Genomic DNA, 20,671 nt, shown 5'->3' with positions numbered 1-20,671 from the left:
TACTGATTATTATTTGAAAAAATAAATCTATTGCATAGTTATTAGAAAATGCATCTAAGCACCATTTCCCCTTAAGGAAACATTACTCTGCAGAAGACTTATTATACACTAATAAGAGTCGTGGCTTCTTAAAGGGCCACTTTACATTCATTTATTATTTGAGGATATAACCTAATGACCCCAAATGTCTTATTTGACATAACTGCCATCAGGTCAGCTAAACAGGGCCACAAATGGGTCCCCCAATAGTGCAGGAATTTACTAAAATTACAAAACTATGCCAGAGTTGAAACTTGCTTTACTAAGCACAATACAGCAGGACAATTTCAGGGTACAGTGGTCAGTGTATGGAAGAAATCAAATCTGACCGATCAAGCTGAAACTCCCCGATTTCTCAGACATCTCTAATAAAGGCAGTAAGTTGCAACATTTAAAGATTTTCAGTCTTTTAGATCAGTCTTTTAGATCAGTCTTAGTCTTTATTTAAAGACTTGCATACGAACAAATATGATTGGGTATGTTAGTATATAATAGTATGTGAACAGTATGCCATTTGTTGTGTTTCACCCCAGAAAACAATGAAATATGTTTACAAAGTCATAACAACTATAATGAGCATCATACAATTGTTTTGTGTTAAAACTGAATTATATGTTAGAGTCTACCATATATGATTTTGGGGGTTATGCAGTTTCTCAAGCCACTGTTAGATAATGACAAATTTGGACACTCTGTTGGAAGGGAATATTACACTAGTTGCCTGTTTGGGCCCTTGTATGATAAGTGGGAAGGAAATGTGGCTCCAGTGACAAGCTCTTCAATCCCTTAAATAAGAAGGAAAGCTACAGAGACAGTTTATTGCCAATAGATTAGCCACAATAATGCAAGCTATAACACTGTATTTATTCTGTAGAATGCTTTACCACACCCGAGTAAATATCTCTAAACACTGTATGTGTTTGTTTAGGATAGCAGCTGCAGTATTAGCTTGGTTGACATCAATTCCTGCCTGAGTCTCTCCCTGCTCACTTATAGCTCTGGGCTCAGATTACAGCAGAGAAGGGAGGGGGGAAGAGGAGCAAAGGAGATTTAAGCTTAAAGCAAGAAGTTTGATACAGAAGCCCATGTGTACACAATAGAAGGAAAGAAATGCAGTGTTTCTTTTGACAGAGGACTCTGAGCAGCATTACTTTGAGAATTTACTAGTGTATTTATATAGACCTTTCTGATAAAACTCACTGGGGGTCATTTATCAAAACTGGGCAAATTTGCCCATGGGCAGTAACCCATGTTAACCAATCAGATTTCTGCATTTATTGTTTTACTTGCAGCTGGCTTTAAAAAGCTAATCACTGATTGGTTGCTATAGGTAACTGCCCAAGTGCAAATTTGCCCAGATTTGATAAATGAGCCCCACTACTTAGTTTTAACCTTTCCTTCCCCTTTAAAACTAAAAATGGGGACATCATCAGATTTTCTGTCCAGACCAACTCACTGTGATACCACTGGCTATCGGGATTGCCTGTCATAACTGATTCTGAATAGGCCATGCATTGTCAGTCAGTGCTCCTGGATGGACTATTCATTTAGACTTCAATGAGAGTCACATTGAAAGCCTTATTCTTGTTTTGCAGCCAATTGCCTGAAACATGGTGTTACAAGTAGTATCCTGAAAAAAAAAATCACTTTCTCTGGAAAGTGCTAAGCTACACAGGAGAAGTTGGACAGATTTTGTAGGTTAGATTTTATCTGATCTTGCCACGCAACACCATGCAACAGCACCATATTGTGTTGGATTCTACAAAATCTGATCCCCCATAGCTACAAGATTAAGTCAGATCAGATGTAGGATGGTGTAGTTTAGTTTCTGACATTCCGTGTGTTTCAAAGAGACACCATCAGATTTTATCTTGACGGATGAAGGCACAGCAGGCTTTTCCCATCCAACAGGCGTGTTGGGTTGGATGGCAAATCTTCCATGTAGTTTACACATCAAATTTTTCTATCAGTCCCATTACATTTTAATCCATGTAAATCTGTCGATCCAACACCATCCTACAAAATCTCCCGTGTAGTTTAACCCTAATTCTGCCTCTCACTGATTAGTGTAACGGTGTAAAGTGCTAGAACACACACATTACCCCTGTTATTGCTCATTTAATAAGCATGTGTGTCCAGTGACCTACCTGCTTGGCCCACCTCTGCTCACCACCATCAGTAAATGATCTCTTAAGAGTTACTTCCTAGTTATGCATTGTTCTGAACATGGTTCTCTTTCATTGGGTAGAGGAAAAGTACATAGTTACATAGTTAGTTAGTTACATAGTTAAATTGGGTTGAAAAAAGACAAAGTCCATCAAGTTCAACCCCTCCAAATGAAAACCCAGCATCCATACACACACCCCTCTATACTTTCTCATAAATTCTATATACCTATACCTATACTAACTATAGAGCTTAGTATCACAATAGCCTTTGATATGATGTCTGTCCAAAAATCATCCAAGCCATTCTTAAAGGCATTAACTGAATCAGCCATCACAACATCACCCGGCAGTGCATTCCACAACCTCACTGTCCTGACTGTGAAGAACCAACTACGTTGCTTCAAATGAAAGTTCTTTTCTTCTAGTCTAAAGGGGTGGCCTCTGGTACGGTGATCCACTTTATGGGTATTAATTAAAATGTAAACACGCTTTCCCATTTAGATAAAAAAGAATTAGGCAATGTTTCTATGGCACTTCCCATTCAGACTTCTGAATGGATTTTTAACAATAGAGAAACTGATAGTGTACATGCAAAACAATGTATGCACGTTTTTTTTCTAATTGTGAGCAGTACAACCGCAAAGAGCCAAATGGCAAGAAAAACACACACAGAGACAATTCGTCCATCTGGCTACAGTGTCTGCTCATTAAAAAGTCATTCCCAGCTCCATGATGGGTTACTTCATTAGAATGTGGTAATTAAGAATGAAATTACTGCAAAAGTGAAACAAAGCTCTACTGAACAGAGGAACACTGTCAGAATATGACATTTATGTTCACTGAAGGAGCCATAATCATCAGGCAGCAACGTCTCAAGTTTATTATTTAACATTTAAAACATATTCATACGCTTTTTTTTTTCATTTTTTATAAAAGAAAGGATAGAGAGACGGCTCACTAAATATTGTGTGGCACTTACCCCTGCATTTGCAGATGCGGCATCCGTGATTGTCCTGTTCAAATCCCATTGGGCAGATTTTGCTGCAAGGGGCATCAGGGCACTTCTTACAGCGACATGTTTCACAGCCATGCTTGTTCTTCCTGCAATGCATAAATGAATATAGTGAGCAAGATTAGATCTAAATGGTTATTTAGACACAGGTCTGGACCCTCTAAACATTAGACAATTACAGTCTAGATTCAACAAGTCAGAATGAATCTGTTAATTACTTCTATCTGCACTTGGTGAGAATAATGCATGATAATTCCCCATATGTAACCAGTAGATACTAACTGCTGATCGGGTACTATAGGTTAGAGGAACTATAGCAAACTTTGCACCCCCATAGTGCTTAATCACCGCTTGTTACAACTTCAAGACCATTATTAATGTATAGTAAAGTTGATTGCTTTAAGTTAGGGATATTATATTGGTATGACTAGTGAGGGGTGGTTGAGGATATGTCGGTAAATACATGCTTATGAAAGAAAAAGGTATAGAAGTGATTGCAAATGGAGCAGGTTCCAACTAATCTCTACCGCAAAGCCACCTTTTACCAGGTGTTCAGGATGACATTTTTCTTGAATTTTCTTTATGAATATTTACAGGGAAAACACTCTGTGGGACATTCACTAAGATTCGTAGTTGCGCCAGGCGTAACTTCGCCGCACTTCACCAGGCGTAGTTTCGCCAGCACTCCGCAAATTCAGGGGTAGCGTAAGGTTGCGAAGTTGCGCTAGCGTTGATTCGCTAAGCAAATCGAAGTTACGCTAGCGATGGTTGATAAATAAATAAAAATTTTATTTTGCGCTACACATGTGCCCACTGTATAGTTAAGTTGCCATGAGTTAGGAAATGTAGGGGGGAAGGAGGGGAGCCCCAAAAAAATTTCGATCTTTTTCGGCCTATCACCCATAATATAGAAAAAACGCCAGCGTTTTTTGGGACTTAGAAAAAATTTTAACTTTTTTTGAAGAAATCCCTATCTACTCTATTGCGCTTCGCCTGGTCTGAGGTGGCTAAGGAAGTCTGGCGTAAAAGGTAGCGTTCAGTACACTGTGCGCATTAGTGAATTTGCGTAGTTACGTCCGTTGCGCAAATTCGCCAGGCGTAAGGGTGCGAAGTTACACTAGCAAAGTTACGCCAGTGTCCGTTAGTGAATTTGCGAAGTAACGGAAATGCCCAACGCTAGTGAATTGACGCTAGCGTTAGGCGCTTCGGCGCATAGTGAATTTGCCCCTCTCTCTCAACCTTCCTAAATTCTGAAACTTGACAATGAATAATTATTTTTTGCAATTTTTTCTTGCATCTTACAGTAAAGCAGTTTCCCTTCATACTAGAAAGGCCTGGGCATCTGGACCCTCCTGGCTAAACCAACAAGCAGATGCAGGGTTCTTAGCCCAAAATAATAGTCATCTTTGTTAAAAGAGAAGGAAAGCTACCAAGGCAGTTGCCAATAGATGAGCCACAACAGTGCAAGCTAGAACGCCATTTTTATTCTTTAGAATGTTTTTCCATACTTGAGTAAACAGCTCTAGACCCTGACTCTGTTTGTTAAGGATAGCGGCTGCCATATTAGCTTACTATGACATCACTTCCTGCCTGAGTCTCTCCCTGAATGCTCATAGCTCTGAGTTCAGATTACAGCAGGGAGGGGGAGAGGAGCAAACTGAGCATGCTCAAGCCCTAGCCCTGGAGGTTTAAGATGAAAAGAGGAAGTCTGATACAGAAGCCCATGTGTACACAATAGAAGGAAAGAAATACTTTGTTTCTCAGGTGCCCATTTAAACACATGAATTCCCTTACATTTTGGAGAGGAAAGAAAGGGTTACAGATGCTAGTGGACCAGATTCCTACATAATAATGATCCAAAGAAATCCTTTATGAAAGCAGTTAAGTAGCAATGGCAGCTTTTAATTCCTTGGTTCCAGGTTTAGAGGAAATTATCAGTATGGGAGTTTAGCAGCAAAACAACAACTACATTATTGTGGCAAGTTCCAGACAAGAGCTCCTTACATAAGCAATGCATGTTTTAACAAGTATAAAACATTTCTCTCATTTCTAAAAATACAGAAGAATCTGAAAACAGACATATTCAGTTTGTCTGCAGGCAACCTACAGCAGCTACTGTGGCAGTGCCACCAGCACCTTAGGCTTCAAGATAATGTGCCAGTAAACTTAATGTATATAAATATAACCCACAGTATACAAATCCTACTGTAAATGATATCCTTATAAAAGTTAAAAATATAATTTATAAGATATACCTGTAAATATATCCTTATAAATGGTGCATTCTGATGTCATAACACACTGTTTATAAATTAAACAGTAAATGCTGTTGTCTAACTAGAAACCATTGCAATGCTGACATGCCCTGGCATCATTCCTGCATAGATGAAATAGGAAGAGCCACAAGGAGATCCTTACAACATAGCAGAGAAGAGAACAGTAAAACGCATGCAACCTGTCTGGAATAGGTGCTATGCCATTTACACATACCCAAATGCAAGAGTAATATCGGTGCAATATCCCCTTAGTGATTATTTACCGAACCCTTATGTCTGGGAAGTAGCTGTGCTGTGCACCTTTCCCTGGATTAAATAAGAGGTGTGAGGTGTAGAGTGCAGCTCTGATGGGTGCATGGCTGCACTGTCCTTACCACCCTACCTTTCCCCTCATCTACACCTAATGAATAGACTGCTTCTGAACTGCAGATGTTGTATTCATTGAGGGAAAACAGGTTGTGCTCCATTCTTGAGCTCAAAAACATGTGAACTTCAGGACAGAGAGCGGCTGGACTGGGCCCTGGGGAAACCGGGGAAATACAAGGTGGGCCCGGCCAACCCAAACCCGTTTCATGCCCAATTGCTGCTTCTATGCTCTCCCTTATCTCTCCTCAATTGCAGCTGCAAGGGAACAGGTGCGCGCACGGGAAGGGGGGTTGCATCGCCAAAAGTAGGACTCTAGGACTCAGGCAGGTGACCCCAGGGGTAAGTGGGCCGCTTAGGTGGCAGCCCCAGTCGGCCCTAGTCCGACACTGGAGTAGAGTGCATTAGTACAAAAAACACAATTTCTGCCCATTTTTTTGCACTTTGTACCCTGCTCTGAACTTTGCTAATGCCTTCTCTTACCTTTCACAATAAATTGTGTGAAAGGCAAGATCTAACGGCCTACATTCAGCTGCTCCACTATCAAATATCATTTCTAATCAGATCACTGTGGCAGCCACAGGTATGCTGTGAGGTGCCAACATGAAAATAGCTTTTAATATCTGTATAACTTCAGATTTTACCGAGCTTATAAAACAGAAATTTAGTTTTTAGTATGAACCGCATAAAAATGTATTGCTAGTTATCGGGATTTCTGCTCTCATGTATTTCAAACATTTTGCATTTTACCTGATCGCCTAGTTTGTGTTCTGTACGTAAGCCTGTCACTTGTAAATAATAATTACAGTAATATAATGATCATTTTGACTCTATAACTGTAATCAGGTCTGGAAACACTAAAGCAAATGGTTTGTAATTAAGGTGAACGTGTCAGGCAGCAAAGTATTAAAGGGGTTAACACATTGTGACACTAAAACATCAGAACATTTTAGCAGCCCTTTCTTGGATAAGGTGCTGCCATAAAACCACTGGGATGTGACAGCCAGAAGAGTGATAAAGAACTTTACACTGCATTGAGCTGACAATATAACTCGATCATCCATGCCAGTTCTTGAACTGAAATATAGTACACAGCGCATTTGATTCATATAAATACTCACATTCCAAAGGAACACTCAATAAAAGACATCAAGACAACATCAAAGCATCATATCTTTCTTTGAGATCTCACCTTCTTCAAAATGATAGCTACTATCTCATCTTGGAAGTGCAGACCAAACTTGCTATAGAAATCCATATTACTAAAGCACAGCCTCCTTTCAGATATTCCCTGTGCATAATGCTTTATTTCTTCAAAAGTAAAAGAACATATTCTATTCTCAACGCTCTATCTCAAATTCATTCCCTATGGAAAACACATAAATGAAACTTATTAGTCATCTAATCAATTTTTCTAACTCAACACAAATAATGCAATATATAAACCACCTCTGAATACTCACTGAAACACCCTTTAAAAGCGTGTTCTGTTTTGCAAGGTTGTAATTATTACAGGTATGGGATCTATTGTCCAGAAATCAATTATCTAGAAATCTTCTACTAGAATGTCATTTACCATGCAGTCTGATTTAAGCAACCAATGCCTAATGTTTTCCTTTTTCTCTGTAATGAGGACCTTATAATTCATATCTAAGCCAGCAAATTAAATTCTTGTGGCAAAACAATTGCGTTTGGTATTTTCATTAGTGATAAATTTGCCTGGCATGTATTTGCAGCAAATTTCCGTGTTTCGCCACCGGCAAAAAAATTCACAAATCTCCAGCGAAAATTCGCCGGCATCAAATTTTTTTTTTTCGACGCGTGTCCAAAAAGTCGTTCACATCAAAATCGCCACGACAACACTATTCAGACGCCCATTGACTTTAACGCCAACATCAGCTTGGACGCGACCGTCAATTTCCAATTTTCACTATTTTTCATGAAAATGTCTGAATTTTTCGTGAAACTTTCCGGTTTCACAATTCGCCCATCACTAATTTTCATTTAAAAATGTCATAGTGTGGCAAAATACAGAAAAAGTCACATATTCAGAAAACCCAGGACCCAAGCATTTCAGATAAAAAAGATTCCTGGCCTTAAAGGGGGTTGTTCACCTTTAAATTAACTTGTAGTAACATATAGACAGCAATATTCTGAGACAATCTGCAATTGGTTTTCATTTTATTATTTGTGGTTTTTGAGTTAATGCGCTTTTTATTCAGCAGTTCTCCAGTTTGCAATTTCAGCAATCTGGTTGCTTGGCTCCAAAGTACCCTAGCAACCATGCGCTGATTTGAATAAGAGACAGGAATATGATTAGGAAAGGCCTGATTAAAAAGATGAATGATAAAAAGTAGCAATAATAATAATACATTTGTAGCCTTACAGAGTATGTGTTTTTTTAGATGGGTCGGTGACCCCCATTTGAAAGCTGGAAAGGGTCAGAAAAAGAAGGCAAATAATTCAATCTCTATAAGAAAAAAAAAATGAAAGTCAATTGAAAAAGTTTCTTAGAATTAGCCATTCTATAACATACTAAATGTTAACTTAAAAGTGAATAACCCCTATAAAGGCTACCATGAAGACTAGTTCAATGTTCCACCAGAACCATCTCCTATCAAAGTATTTTTTCTTGCCTCTAACTCCATAATTATATCCTGTATCTCTTAAGAAATACATTTAATGTATACATTGCTGGCTACAGAATCACTAGGGGATCTATCAATTTAAAATTTGAGATAAGATTTTCTTAATAAGCGGAAATCTTTTCAAATTCCAGCTTTCAAAACTTTTTTCAGATTTATCAATTGAAAAAAAAATATCAAAAATTCAAGTGAAAATATCTAGTGCCTTTTAAAGAAGCCAATAGTAGGTGTATTAGAAAAAAGTTCTGAATTACGTGAAGGCCATCTCCCACAGGGTTGATTTTAAGCATATCATTCTAGTTTTTCAAAATGATTTCCTTTTTTCTATGTAGTAATAAAACAGTACCTTGTACTTGGTAATAACTAAGATTAATGCGCCCATATTGGTGGCAAAACAATCATATTGGGTTTATAGCTATATATGTATTGGGTTTATAGTTATATTATGTATTGGGTTTATAGTTATATATGTATACCGTATATACTTGCCGACCCGATTATGAGCCAAGGTTAATAATTTTACCTACGAAAACTGGGAAAATGTATTGACTCGATTACAAGCCTAGGTGAGAGCTATTGACAAGGCTTTTGCTTTAGGGCCTCTGTTTCACTGTTGGCGACGCCGAGTCACAAAATGTCACCTAGCGCTGAAGCGCAAGCAGCATCGGGCAAACCTAGTCCCCGTGCAGGTGAGAGCACATAAGTGCTGGCTTCCTAGGCTGGGCTCACTCTGCCCAGGGCTGCCTGTTCCATGCACTTACAACATGTAGTGCGGAGGAGGAAGAGGGAGAACATTGCAGCACACGTTTTAAATCTCGTTCATTCTTCCGCACTATGGAGGAGCCAGACATGCAGCCACCCAGAGCATCCAGCTCCACAGCGCACACGCAAGAGCAAGCCAATCACCATAGGAAATCCTCCATCTTTCACCTATAGCTTCGTGAGTACCCCCTCCTGTTGCCACATGGTCCTAGCGCCAGGTCCCTTAGACGCGAAACCCCTATGCGCTCGCGAGCACCCGGCACTGACTCGAGTATAAGCTGACGTAGACTTTTTCAGCACATTTTGGGTGGTGAAAAACTCGGCTTATACTCGAGTATAGATTATGAAGTGACATCAGAGAGTGAAAACTAAGCAGTATGACCAGAAAGATATAGACATTCGTAGGTGCAGTTGGACAAAAAGATAAAACAACAGCCATTTCCTGGACAGTTGGGTAATTTAGAAATAGATGAAAAAAATCACAGAAGCTATTTTATGCAATCAACTGTTGAAGGGACAATGTCCCCCCAGAGATGAACTTAGTCTTGCCCTTTTCAACTGCATAGCTGAAGTTGGGTGTGCCTGCTGATAACATAATACTGTAAACAGAAGTGAAGTAACTGAACTGAGATTATGATGAAATGAACATATTAGAAGCAGATGGTGCTATGGGTGTTGCACTTGTTTACAATAACACGGAAACAAATCAGGTACAGGAAATGAGATGTGACAACTAGAAAACCGTGAGATAATTCCATTCAATTAAACGATCAGTAATTTCTGTAAGTACCCACATCCCTCAAAACATCTGCAGGATGTTCATACACAGGCTAGCAGTCCATAGTGATAGAATGCTTTACAAACAACTGAAAAGCATGTTTGCCTTTATATTTTGATGTCTGCTTATGGACAAACTTCATATTCCTTGATAAAAAGTAAAGCAATCAAACTCCAGGTGTTTATCTAGAAACTGGTCTCTACCAGTGGGTTACAACAAATTATTTACAAATGTCTTTGTATGTAAATGTTTATTTTTACAGTGTTAATATGCAATGATAAACCATCTCAATACAGAAAAGGAATTAAGTAATATCACCAAAAGGGTAATAAAATTACATTTCAGTTTCAAGGATTAACCAAAGACAACAAGTAGGAACAATCTTATAGGCTGATTTTTAGACACAATAATAGTACGACTAGATTTGCCATCTTTTCAAATATAACTTATCGGCCATGGAGGGCAGCCTAGTTATTAGGGGTAAGTCAGTGATGTCTGTGGGCAGAACAATTACATTAATATGTAGAGCAATGAAATCTGTAGGAGTGTTGCTGCCGTATTCTCCACCAATTGGCAGAGAAATGGGTAAGTATTTAGGCAGATCAGAGATTAACGGGTAGCCAGAGGTGGAATAAGATAATATTAATCCTTATCGAAAGCAAAATAAGCCTATTGGGTTTATTTAGGGGCACATTTACTAAAACTCAAATCAATCTCATTGTTTTATGAAAACAAATCCAAGCAAACTCCTTTCCACGATTTTAACTCATTTATCAATACTTTTTCTTGAAAAAATTGGAGCGTCAAAACGTCATGACAAAACCCAGCGTCAATTCAAATCGTGCATTTGACACTCCGAAATTTTTTTATGGTCATCAGACAAAAAACCCAAATTTTTCGGATTATCCAGCGCAAATCACAATGTCAAGAGACAACTTCAGGGACATCTGCCATTGACTTCTATATGACCTTGACAGTTTTGAGATTGAGTATTTTTGGATCCAGATTTTTAGCAGCTTTGGTGGCATAAGTAAATTCACCTAAGAGATTCAGATTGAGACTGTTTATAAAATAAAGCAATGAAGCACAAATGCCACAATACATGATCTTTGTCTTGTTTCATAGTTGTAATTTCCTCCACTTTCCTTATGTCCTTAATCTGGTTAAACCACTCACGTACTCTAGGAAAGTCTCTTAATTTCCATTTTCTGTAGCAAAATGTAGTATGACTAAAGGGATGGGATTGGCATTTACTTGAGACACTTGTCCAATAATTGAAAATACCTAATCCCACAAGTGTTTCAACCTTTGCAAAAAGAAGTACAAAAAATATAATTTGTGGTGAAAATGTATTCGGAATAATTTCATTATTTTTACATTATAAATACTTATAAAGGAACTTTGGTTTTTTACCAAAGTCATTCCTCCATCTCGCCCTATAAACAGCATAATTTGTTTAACGGGAAATAATGAGTTATATATAAACAATGCTTAAGATGCAGCCTTTGTTTTGACATAAGAAGCAGCTCATTATACAGAGTGTGGACTAGTAATTTATTTTACCAACTTCTCCTTTGCTCAGCAGAACTAGGACTTCTCAGAAACTGGTTGTCAAGATCGGTACCCTAAATCCAGAACCAATGCTAGGCTCCCTGGTCTCGGCTCTTGCTTCCTCCTTTAACAGCTGCCTTTCACCTCGGGAGGAGCCCTCGGCTAATGGGATGCCCCAGGTCTTATTAAGAGACGAACCAAGATAAGGGTTCTGGATGAGCAGAGGGACACGATCGTTAGCAAAGTCTTTTAGGGCAGAAGGTCAAGGAACAGACAAAAGCGTAGTCAAATCAGACCAGAATACAAGCAAAGTCGGACAGGCAAGGGTCAAAACCAGAAGACCAAATCAGAAGAGTCAAGCCAGGCACGGGTCGGATAACAGATTTCGGAATAGTCGATTACCGGGCAGGGTCAGGATCACGGAAGTCAGATTAGTCAGGCAGGGGTCAAAACAGGAATGAGAGAAACAGAATGCACACAGGAACTCAGAAATGGAACCTAACAAACGGGCAATAAGTTTGGATCAGAGGCCCCTTTAAATATTTGAATTTTGCACTGCTTGCGTGATGACGTCACAAGTGACCGGCCATAGTGACCTGGCACAGGAACTGGAAGGACTAGGGCTGAGGGCGTCCCCGCGGTGGGCGTCCCTGCTGGGCCCTAGTCCCCGCTAGACCACCGGGTTAAGCACTTACACTGGTTTTATTTTCTTAATTATAATTAAAAATACAAAACATTTATTGAGAACAAGCTTTAGCATTAAAGGGGTGATTAACCTTTAAAGGAACGGTTCAGTGTGAAAATAAAAACGGGGTATTTAGATAGGCTGTGCAAAATAAGGGGTTATTTATCAATGGTCGAATTGTTGTTGTTTTCCCAAAAATTTCTAGTTTTCGAGTGTAGTTTCAGTAAAATCTCGAATTTTTCTTGTTAAAAAAAAACCTTGATATTTATTATGTCCTGAACCTGGAAATAGACTGAATCTAAAAAATACTCCAGCTAAAACATTTTGAGGTCACATAGAAGTCAATGGCAGAGGTCTCTTCAACCATTTGAAGAAGTTTGTAGCCTTCATGATGTTCAGGCTTTCTTCCAGTGGTTTGAGCTTGAAAACTAAATTTGAGCGATTCAAGGGTTTTTTTTTAAAGAAAACTCGATAAATTTGAATATTCGGGTCCCCCTCAAAAGCACTGATTCAAGTTTTTTCATACGTTTTCATAAGTTTTTTATTCAATATATAAAAAAACCTCACAAACTTGACCTTTGATAAATAACACCCTTAGTATGTTATAGAATTAATATATAATTCCTCAGCAACTTTTCTATTGGTCTCCATTTTCTTCTTCTGACCCTTTCCAGCTTTCAAATGGGGGGGTCACTTACCCCATCTAAAAAACAAATGCTCTGCAAGGCTACAAATGTATTGTTATTGCTACTTTTAATTAGTTCTATCCAGATACTCTCCTATTTATATTCCAGTCTTTTATTCAAATTAATGCATGGTTGCTAGGGTAATTTGTACCCTAGCAGCCTAATTGCTGAACTTGAAAAGAGGAGAGCTACAGAATAAAAAGTTTAATAATGCAAAGACCACACATAAGAAATGAAAAACAATTGCAAATTGCCTTATATTAACACTCTGTACATCATACTTAAAGTTAATTTAAAGGTGAACAACCCTTTTAAGGTCCTGCTTAAAAAAAACTATTTTCCAAACTCAAATTCTTAAGATTTATCAATCACAAATGCTTCTATATAAGTCAACAGGAGGTGCATTTTAAATTTTTCTCGTGTCTGTAATTTTGTAAAAATTAATGGAACAATGCAAATTTGTTGTAATTTCTTTTTTCTGCAATAAACTTAATTAAGTTTAACCACTATTTTTGTCTGCAATCGAATATCAAAAAAACGTACATTACAAAAACAAATAAATCCGTATATAGGGTCAACCTATGGAGAAAAAAGATCTAGATCTCTTGGGTACAACTTAATTTAAAACAGTGATGACAACCGTGAAGAAAGAGCTTGGAACTCATTGAAAACCCAATTTTGAATTTCTGTTTCTAGGGTGGTGGCACAGGCTTTAATTTGCAGGGCCGGATTTACATATCAGGCGCCCCCTAGTCCTACTGTCATTCGTCTGCCCTTCCGCTCTCTTTTATTCAATCAAATTTTCATCATCGGGACCAGAGCAATAGGTATTGAAGTACAGTGTTTCAGTGTTTCTGAACCAATGTGGATGTGGTTGGGCAGTATGCAGCCCCCTACAATCCTGCCACCCTAGGCCCGGGCCTTGGTGGCCTCTCCACAAATCCGGGCCCGTCTACTTTGGAAGATTAGTAGCCCAGCGACTAATCAACTCTTCTTTGGGCAACTAATCTCCCCCAAATGCCATCCCGCCAGCTAGAATGTGAATCACTGGCGGGATGGCACTCGGATCGCTTCGGCTTTCAGAAGTCGCCCCAACTTTCCTCGTGAGGCAACTGCGGGCGACTTTGGAAAAACTAAGCGTTCTGAGTACCATCCCGCCGGCGATTTACATTCTAGCCAGCGGGAAGGCATTAGTCGCCCAAAGAAGAGGCAATTTGTTGCTGGGCAACTAATCTCCCCAAGTAACATTGTGTGCCACCACCCTCAGTGTGGAGTTATATACGTTGATTTGGCTGTTGTGTATTTGCCTACAGGTGACAACTGACCTTAACTACTGGATAATATTTTTCATTTTGCTCACAGGGAAGATGTCAACTAACTTAAAACATCTTATCTAAAACACTAAAAGTGGGGCATTTGTAGAAGCAAACAGCAGTATAATGATAATTTGAAACAGAGAGTAGAATATCAAGATCAGCAGTATTAATACATTGAATTATTAATCTCAGTGTGTAAGGGTGGTTATTTATGTGCATTATGCGCTCTATAAGTAGCTGATTCCAGCAACTCTCTAATTGCTCTTGAGTTGCCATCCCCAGCATCCTTATGTGCAAGTAAACAAAAGATAAAAGTGTAGTCAAGCAGGGCCCATCTGTGAAAAATGGCACGTGACACGGAGATGAAAGTTTAAGATGCACACATCTGTTTTTGAACACATGTGAAATAATCTGCATGCTTCATATATATTCCAAGCATCATTTTGCATGAAGGAACAAATAAAATGTAACCAAAATCACACTGCAAAACATGTCACCTAGTAGAAAATGGAGGAAGGAAGGATGCCTTATCATATCCTTGATTTGGTTATTGGCACACTAAATGCTTAATATACTGTACATTTCCATGGAATTCATTGATGGCATTGCCAGATGGAATAAGTAAATATTTTTTTTCCACATATATTTTAACTTTCTTCATCTGGTGAACAGAGGTGTGTCATTACAAAATACTGTTGTTGTTATTATTAACACATGTTTCTATATAGCACAAAGCATTGGAAAAAAAAACCTGTATACATCAAACATGGATTAAATACAAGAAAAAAAAACAGCTACCTATATAACAGGTCATGGGTCAAAAAGCTTACAATCTTATATTCATCTCATTGTTCGCTCTGCAAATCTCCTCTTAAGCTCAGACCTGTTTGTGATGGAACAGTCATTGGGCCAAATAGGGTTGTCTGGTTTTGCCCGGTTTTTCATGAGACTGCCTTGTTCAAAACATCCTGTCTGGGTCTTATTGTTGTGAAAAAAACACTTGACCGTGACTATGTAATGCCTTAGTCCTGCCCCCATTTCAATGGCCTGCCCCTCCTAATTGACCCTGGCAAAGATGGCAACCCTAGGGCCAAGTAGCATAATACTGCCAGACTTGGCTATTATTTCATGCTAGGAGGGAGAGGAAGCAAGATATGCCATTGAGTTATTCACAGAGATCAACGCATGATCATGTAGGAAAATATGAAAGTTCTGGTGATATTATTACATTTTAAAATGGTTATTTTTTTTTAATATATCCTTTTTATTTTTAAAGACAAATATTAATTACAAAATAAAAACAAGTTATTCTAACATTCCAGACCTGAGCAGTTATAGCCTAACGTTCTTGAATAAAAATCGCAATTAGTTGAACGGAAGGAAATGAGCTCTCCCTGGAAAGGCTACATTTTTTTTTTTATTTTCCTTTTTCCCCAAAGAAAATGAACACATAGCTTATAAAACAAGGAAGAAACAATGCTTGATCCTATTATAGAAAAAGAATGCTCTCGCAACATGAAACCACCAGGCAGCAAGGGAATTAATCACCAGCCTCTGGCATGTTAAAAAGTGAATAATTCATTAATTGCATAATTATTATAATCAACATTTCAGAACTCTTTAGGAAGTATTATACAAAAGGTTGCAAATAATTTGCTGTTAATTTGTCTTGATTTTCTTCCTCTTTGTAAATTGTAAGGATTATAATTTGGACCATATCACCAGTGTCCAACTCTGACTCCTATGGGAATATATCACGACAACATGTAAGCATTTAAGGATATGGAAAATCAGGATAATACTATTTTTCTGGCATGCTGAAGGAATTAAAACCTTGCTCAAAGTGCAATTCTTTTTATTTTACAGCAAACTAAACCACTGACGTACTTTGTTACATCATACTTTTTTTCAGGCATTATAAAACCAACACTAAAATATATTTTTTGTATGTAGGGTTGCCATCTTTCAGGGTCATGCAGCCTGGACGGAGGGGGTGGGCATATGTTGGTGATGTCATGGGCTGGACTGCTGACATCATGAGGCAGTCCTGTAGTGTGGCGAACAGCAATTGGTCCAGGTCAAACACATACAAGTGTCAACCCTATTAGTATGTATAATTTACTACAGGTATGGGATCCTGAAACCTATGGGGCCATCCTCATAAGCAAATTCTATTTTTTTAACTTTTTATTTTAATAAAAAAACAATATCTTGTACTTGATCCTAGCTGAGGTGCATTTTTATTTATTGCTTAAATGATATTAAAGGGATACTGTCATGGGAAAAAAAAAATTCAAAATTAATCAGTTAATAGTGCTGCTCCAGCAGAATTCTGCACTGAAATCCATTTCTCAAAAGAGCAAACAGATTTTTTTTATATTCAATTCTGAAATCTGACATGGGGCTAGACATTTTGTCAATTTCCCAGCTGCCCCAAGTCATGTGACTTGTGCTCTGATAAACTTCAATCACTCTTTACTGCTGTACTGCAAGTTGGAGTGATATCACCCCCTCCCTTTTCCCCCCCAGCAGCCAAACAAAAGAACAATGGGAAGGTAACCAGATAGCAGCTCCCTAACACAAGATAACAGCTGCCTGGTAGATCTAAGAACAACACTCAATAGTAAAAACCCATGTCTCACCGAGACACATTCAGTTACATTGAGAAGGAAAAACAGCAGCCTGCCAGAAAGCATTTGTCTCCTAAAGTGCAGGCACAAGTCACATGACCAGGGGCATCTGGGAAATTGACAAAATGTCTAGCCCGTGTCAGATTTCAAAATTGAATATAAAAAAATCTGTTTGCTCTTTTGAAAAATGGATTTCAGTGCAGAATTCTGCTGGAGTGTTTTAACTGATGTGTTTTGAAAAAAAACATGTTTTCCGATGACAGGATCCCTTTAAGCAGACTTAAGATCCCTTATAAGGAAAATCCCAGGTTTCAAGCATTGTGGATAAAACATCACATCCCTGTATTTGGAGGAGCAGTTGGAGCCAATACCTTTGCAAAATAGCATTACTGCAATGTTATTCCTTTGCATTATTTTATTATTTATAAAAAAGGGATAGCCTCCTCTTAAATCTGATTCTAAATCTGGACATTTACAGGTTTAGTGGCATATGATTTTTGTCATCGTAAATCAGTCCCATCAACAGAAACAAGGATAGCAATGATTGGTTATATAACAGGCATTTACTAGTGATTGTTTCACCTGTACTACAGCAGAATTATTTTTCAGCTCCATTAAATGATGGTCCTAGGGCAAATGGAACGGGCAAGTCCAACACTAAAGGATACTATAAAATTCAATACTATAAAATTCATACGCAACAACCCGTTGGATTTCCCCATTTTCTTCCTCTTCTTCATCATCTACTTTACAACCTTTTGTGTTGTATTTTCATAAAACCCTTATTTAACCAATATTCTCAAAAAGCTTGACACCAATTATTCCCAGAGGGCTAAACCATTTCTCAGAACACGCCTGACCTATTTCTGATTCCAGCTCCTTGCTCTTCAAAGATGAGTGAAACAATTTGGCTGTTTAAAAAGTCACAAAATGTTGATGTTTTAGCATGTTTGCATTCTTTTCTAAACCTGTGTTTTCCTAACAAGAAATAAGTATTTGCAAAACAGTGAAAGAGCTGTTTTCTCTGTCTAGCTGGTAAGTCTATTTCTATCTTTGTGTAATGGCATTCCTTGAAATAGTCTTCTGTCATTTAAAAAAAATGGAATTGTTTAAAAATATTATTCAGCTATATAAACTGACATATCTTAACCGCAGTTGAAACACAAGGCTTGTTTTTTTTTTTTTTTTTTACACATATAGGGACTCATTTACTAAGAGAGATAAATTGCCAATAGCAAACAATCAGCAGTTATGATCAGCGTGCTACAAATAAAATCTAATTCTATGCCTGATTGGTTTCTATGTGTAACTGTCCAGTAACATTGCAAGTCCCTGGACTATATCCAGCTTTTCCTATTCTTTCATAGGCATGCAGAAAAAAAGAATCAATCCTGAGAAGTGCAAGAAACACTTAAATTCAGCACGCTAATCTATCCTCAGCACAGAAAAACAAAGTTTATATAAGGACTAGTGTGCCCGTGCCAACTTTCTACCCTTTCACTATCTCTTGTTTCATTTTGCAATGCTAGATAAGTGTTTGACTGATAAAGCAAGTATTTACTTCTCATTAATCTATTCAGCTCAATCTTTTTCCTTGGTAATGACCCTGTTACCAAGACATAAACTCAATTATTTTCTAACTTTACAAGAATACTAACACTGAATTTTACATCCAATGCACACTGCATAAAATCCTTTATTTGACGGAATTAACAGCAAACAAACAAAGTTAAATGCATGCTAAGCAATTTGTATTCCTTTGGGAGGGGTAATTCGGCAGGTTCATGTGTGCAAATGTATTCACTAATTTGAGATATTTAAGAAGAAAGACTACAGGCACATATTTAATTCATATATACATGCAGCCTGTACAATGGATAGATAAACCATGGGCGATTTAGGACTAAATTAACTAATTGTAAGAGTTATCGCCTGATCAGTATAACTGCAAGGTGAATCTGAACCTCTAGAAATCAATATAAATGTTTTTATTTACATAGACATACCTGATTCCACATATAGAAAGGAAACCATGATCTTTGACTAAACCATTTCTCAACACCCCTTAGGCTGTAACACAATCCTTCCCTCAACTTGTTCCACTGTGATGAACGATGGGACTTGAGGTCCCTCTGCTTTCTAAAGTGGGTGATACACAGATTCTTCACAGAGATTTTTCCAGTCCCTGAATTTTACATTTAACAATGGAACAAGGTAAGGGAGGGTTGAATTACACTGTGAGTGTATGGGGTGGAAACTGCTTTTAAAGAGCACAGCGGCAGGGTATCATGGTTTCCTTAAATCTGAGGTATGTCTATATAGAAATTTGGCAATTCAGTAATTATGCTATTTTTTAGAAGCCCAACTGCATGAGTTAATGTAAAAAAAGGGGGTATATTTTCCCTTTAACAGTATTCATACTGCCAAACAAGATGTTGAGAGGACCCAAGCATGACCTGGACAAAGTAGACAAATGGGTCATGAGTTTTACATAATTAACTGATATGCAAATATTAAACATAATTGGTATGACATAAACAGATCAAGACCCTACTGCTATAAACTGTGAAGCCTGACCTTTATGTTTCCAGACTGGATATTGAAATTCCGTTATTTGTAAAGTAGACACGCCCTGAATCCACTATTTTGAGATTCGGATGAATCGTCAACTGAATCTGACTGCTAATTGAAATATGCAAATTAGCACCAGCAAGGGATAAAGAGAAGTGCAGGGTTAAAAAAAATGTTCACTTCTTTATTTGTGTTACAAAAAGTCACATTATTTTTAAGGATTCAGTTCTGTTGGGCCAAATCAGATTCCTGCTGAAAAAGGCTGAATTCTGGTTGAATCCCAAACCGAATCCTGTATTCAGTGTATCCCTACTGTAAAGTATATTTTTCTGTTGGCTAGGGGGTAAGTAGGGGCAAAAAGAATGCTTACCATTTTCACAGAGCTGGTTAGTTGAATTATAAAGCTTTGCAATGCATCAATTTACTTTTTATGTTTAGTGCTTCTTTAATAAATGGAAGGTAAATACCACTAATACACATAAGTGTACCTTTTCCTTCCTAAAAAACCTCCAACCACTTAGCGCTTCTGTTTATAATATAGCATCCACCTCAGTTAGATTGGATCCAATGTAAAAATGCTTAACATTTCATTTTTTATGCTTTTACGTTGTGATAAAAGGAATTAGATGTATTGCCAATATAATGCCTGTAACACAAAATAGCTTTTATCCCCTTTGCATTAGCCTACAGTGCCGGCAGTGGTTTAACGTTAATAAATGATGCTGTTCTAGCAAAAATATGCACCTAGTAAGGTTGCAGGTGATTCTCTCAGACTGCACATTTATTTCATGTTTTAAGGCATTGGGGAGATATAACCCAGAGTTTTATAGAAGGTTTTACTGAGAATAACATTTCCAGAACAATGATTTAGCACAGTGGATACTTACAGGTAGCCAAACGGACAGTATTTGTCACACACTAAAGGTTTGCACTTCTTGGGCCGAGGTCGACACTGGCAGATCTCACAGTTGTGTAGATGAGTCTGAAATCCAAAAGGGCAGTCCAATGCACAGCCTGATATGAGACCAGTACAGAGCTCCTCTCCTGCAAAAACATGCACAGTGTTGCTTAATACTGATTTATACACTAATGTTAACAAGAAACATTGCATCACAGGCAGCTGGTATACCGTGAAATTCATACAAATGGTGCATCTCTAAATTAGGCCTATAGTAGTACCTTCACATTG

The 20,671-nt window shown here is 38.0% G+C and overlaps 1 protein-coding gene across 3 annotated transcripts in view; it reads right to left on the bottom strand.

Annotated features, from left to right (window-relative positions):
• crim1.L (cysteine rich transmembrane BMP regulator 1 (chordin-like) L homeolog) overlaps nt 1-20,671 on the bottom strand; it is a 496,227-nt gene that overhangs the window by 67,568 nt on the left and 407,988 nt on the right. For all 3 annotated transcript variants that reach the window (XM_041562044.1, XM_018261588.2, NM_001170446.1), the window contains 2 exons: nt 20,370-20,526; nt 3,187-3,308 (listed from right to left, as the gene is read on the bottom strand). In XM_041562044.1, the coding sequence (XP_041417978.1) occupies nt 3,187-3,308; nt 20,370-20,526 (279 nt within the window). The remainder of the gene's footprint in view (nt 1-3,186; nt 3,309-20,369; nt 20,527-20,671) is intronic.

This window comes from Xenopus laevis, chromosome 5L (assembly GCF_017654675.1).
Source record: "Xenopus laevis strain J_2021 chromosome 5L, Xenopus_laevis_v10.1, whole genome shotgun sequence".
NCBI lineage: Eukaryota > Metazoa > Chordata > Amphibia > Anura > Pipidae > Xenopus > Xenopus laevis.
The sequence above is the reverse complement of the archived record's forward strand: the minus strand, read 5'-3'. Positions and strand labels throughout refer to the sequence as shown.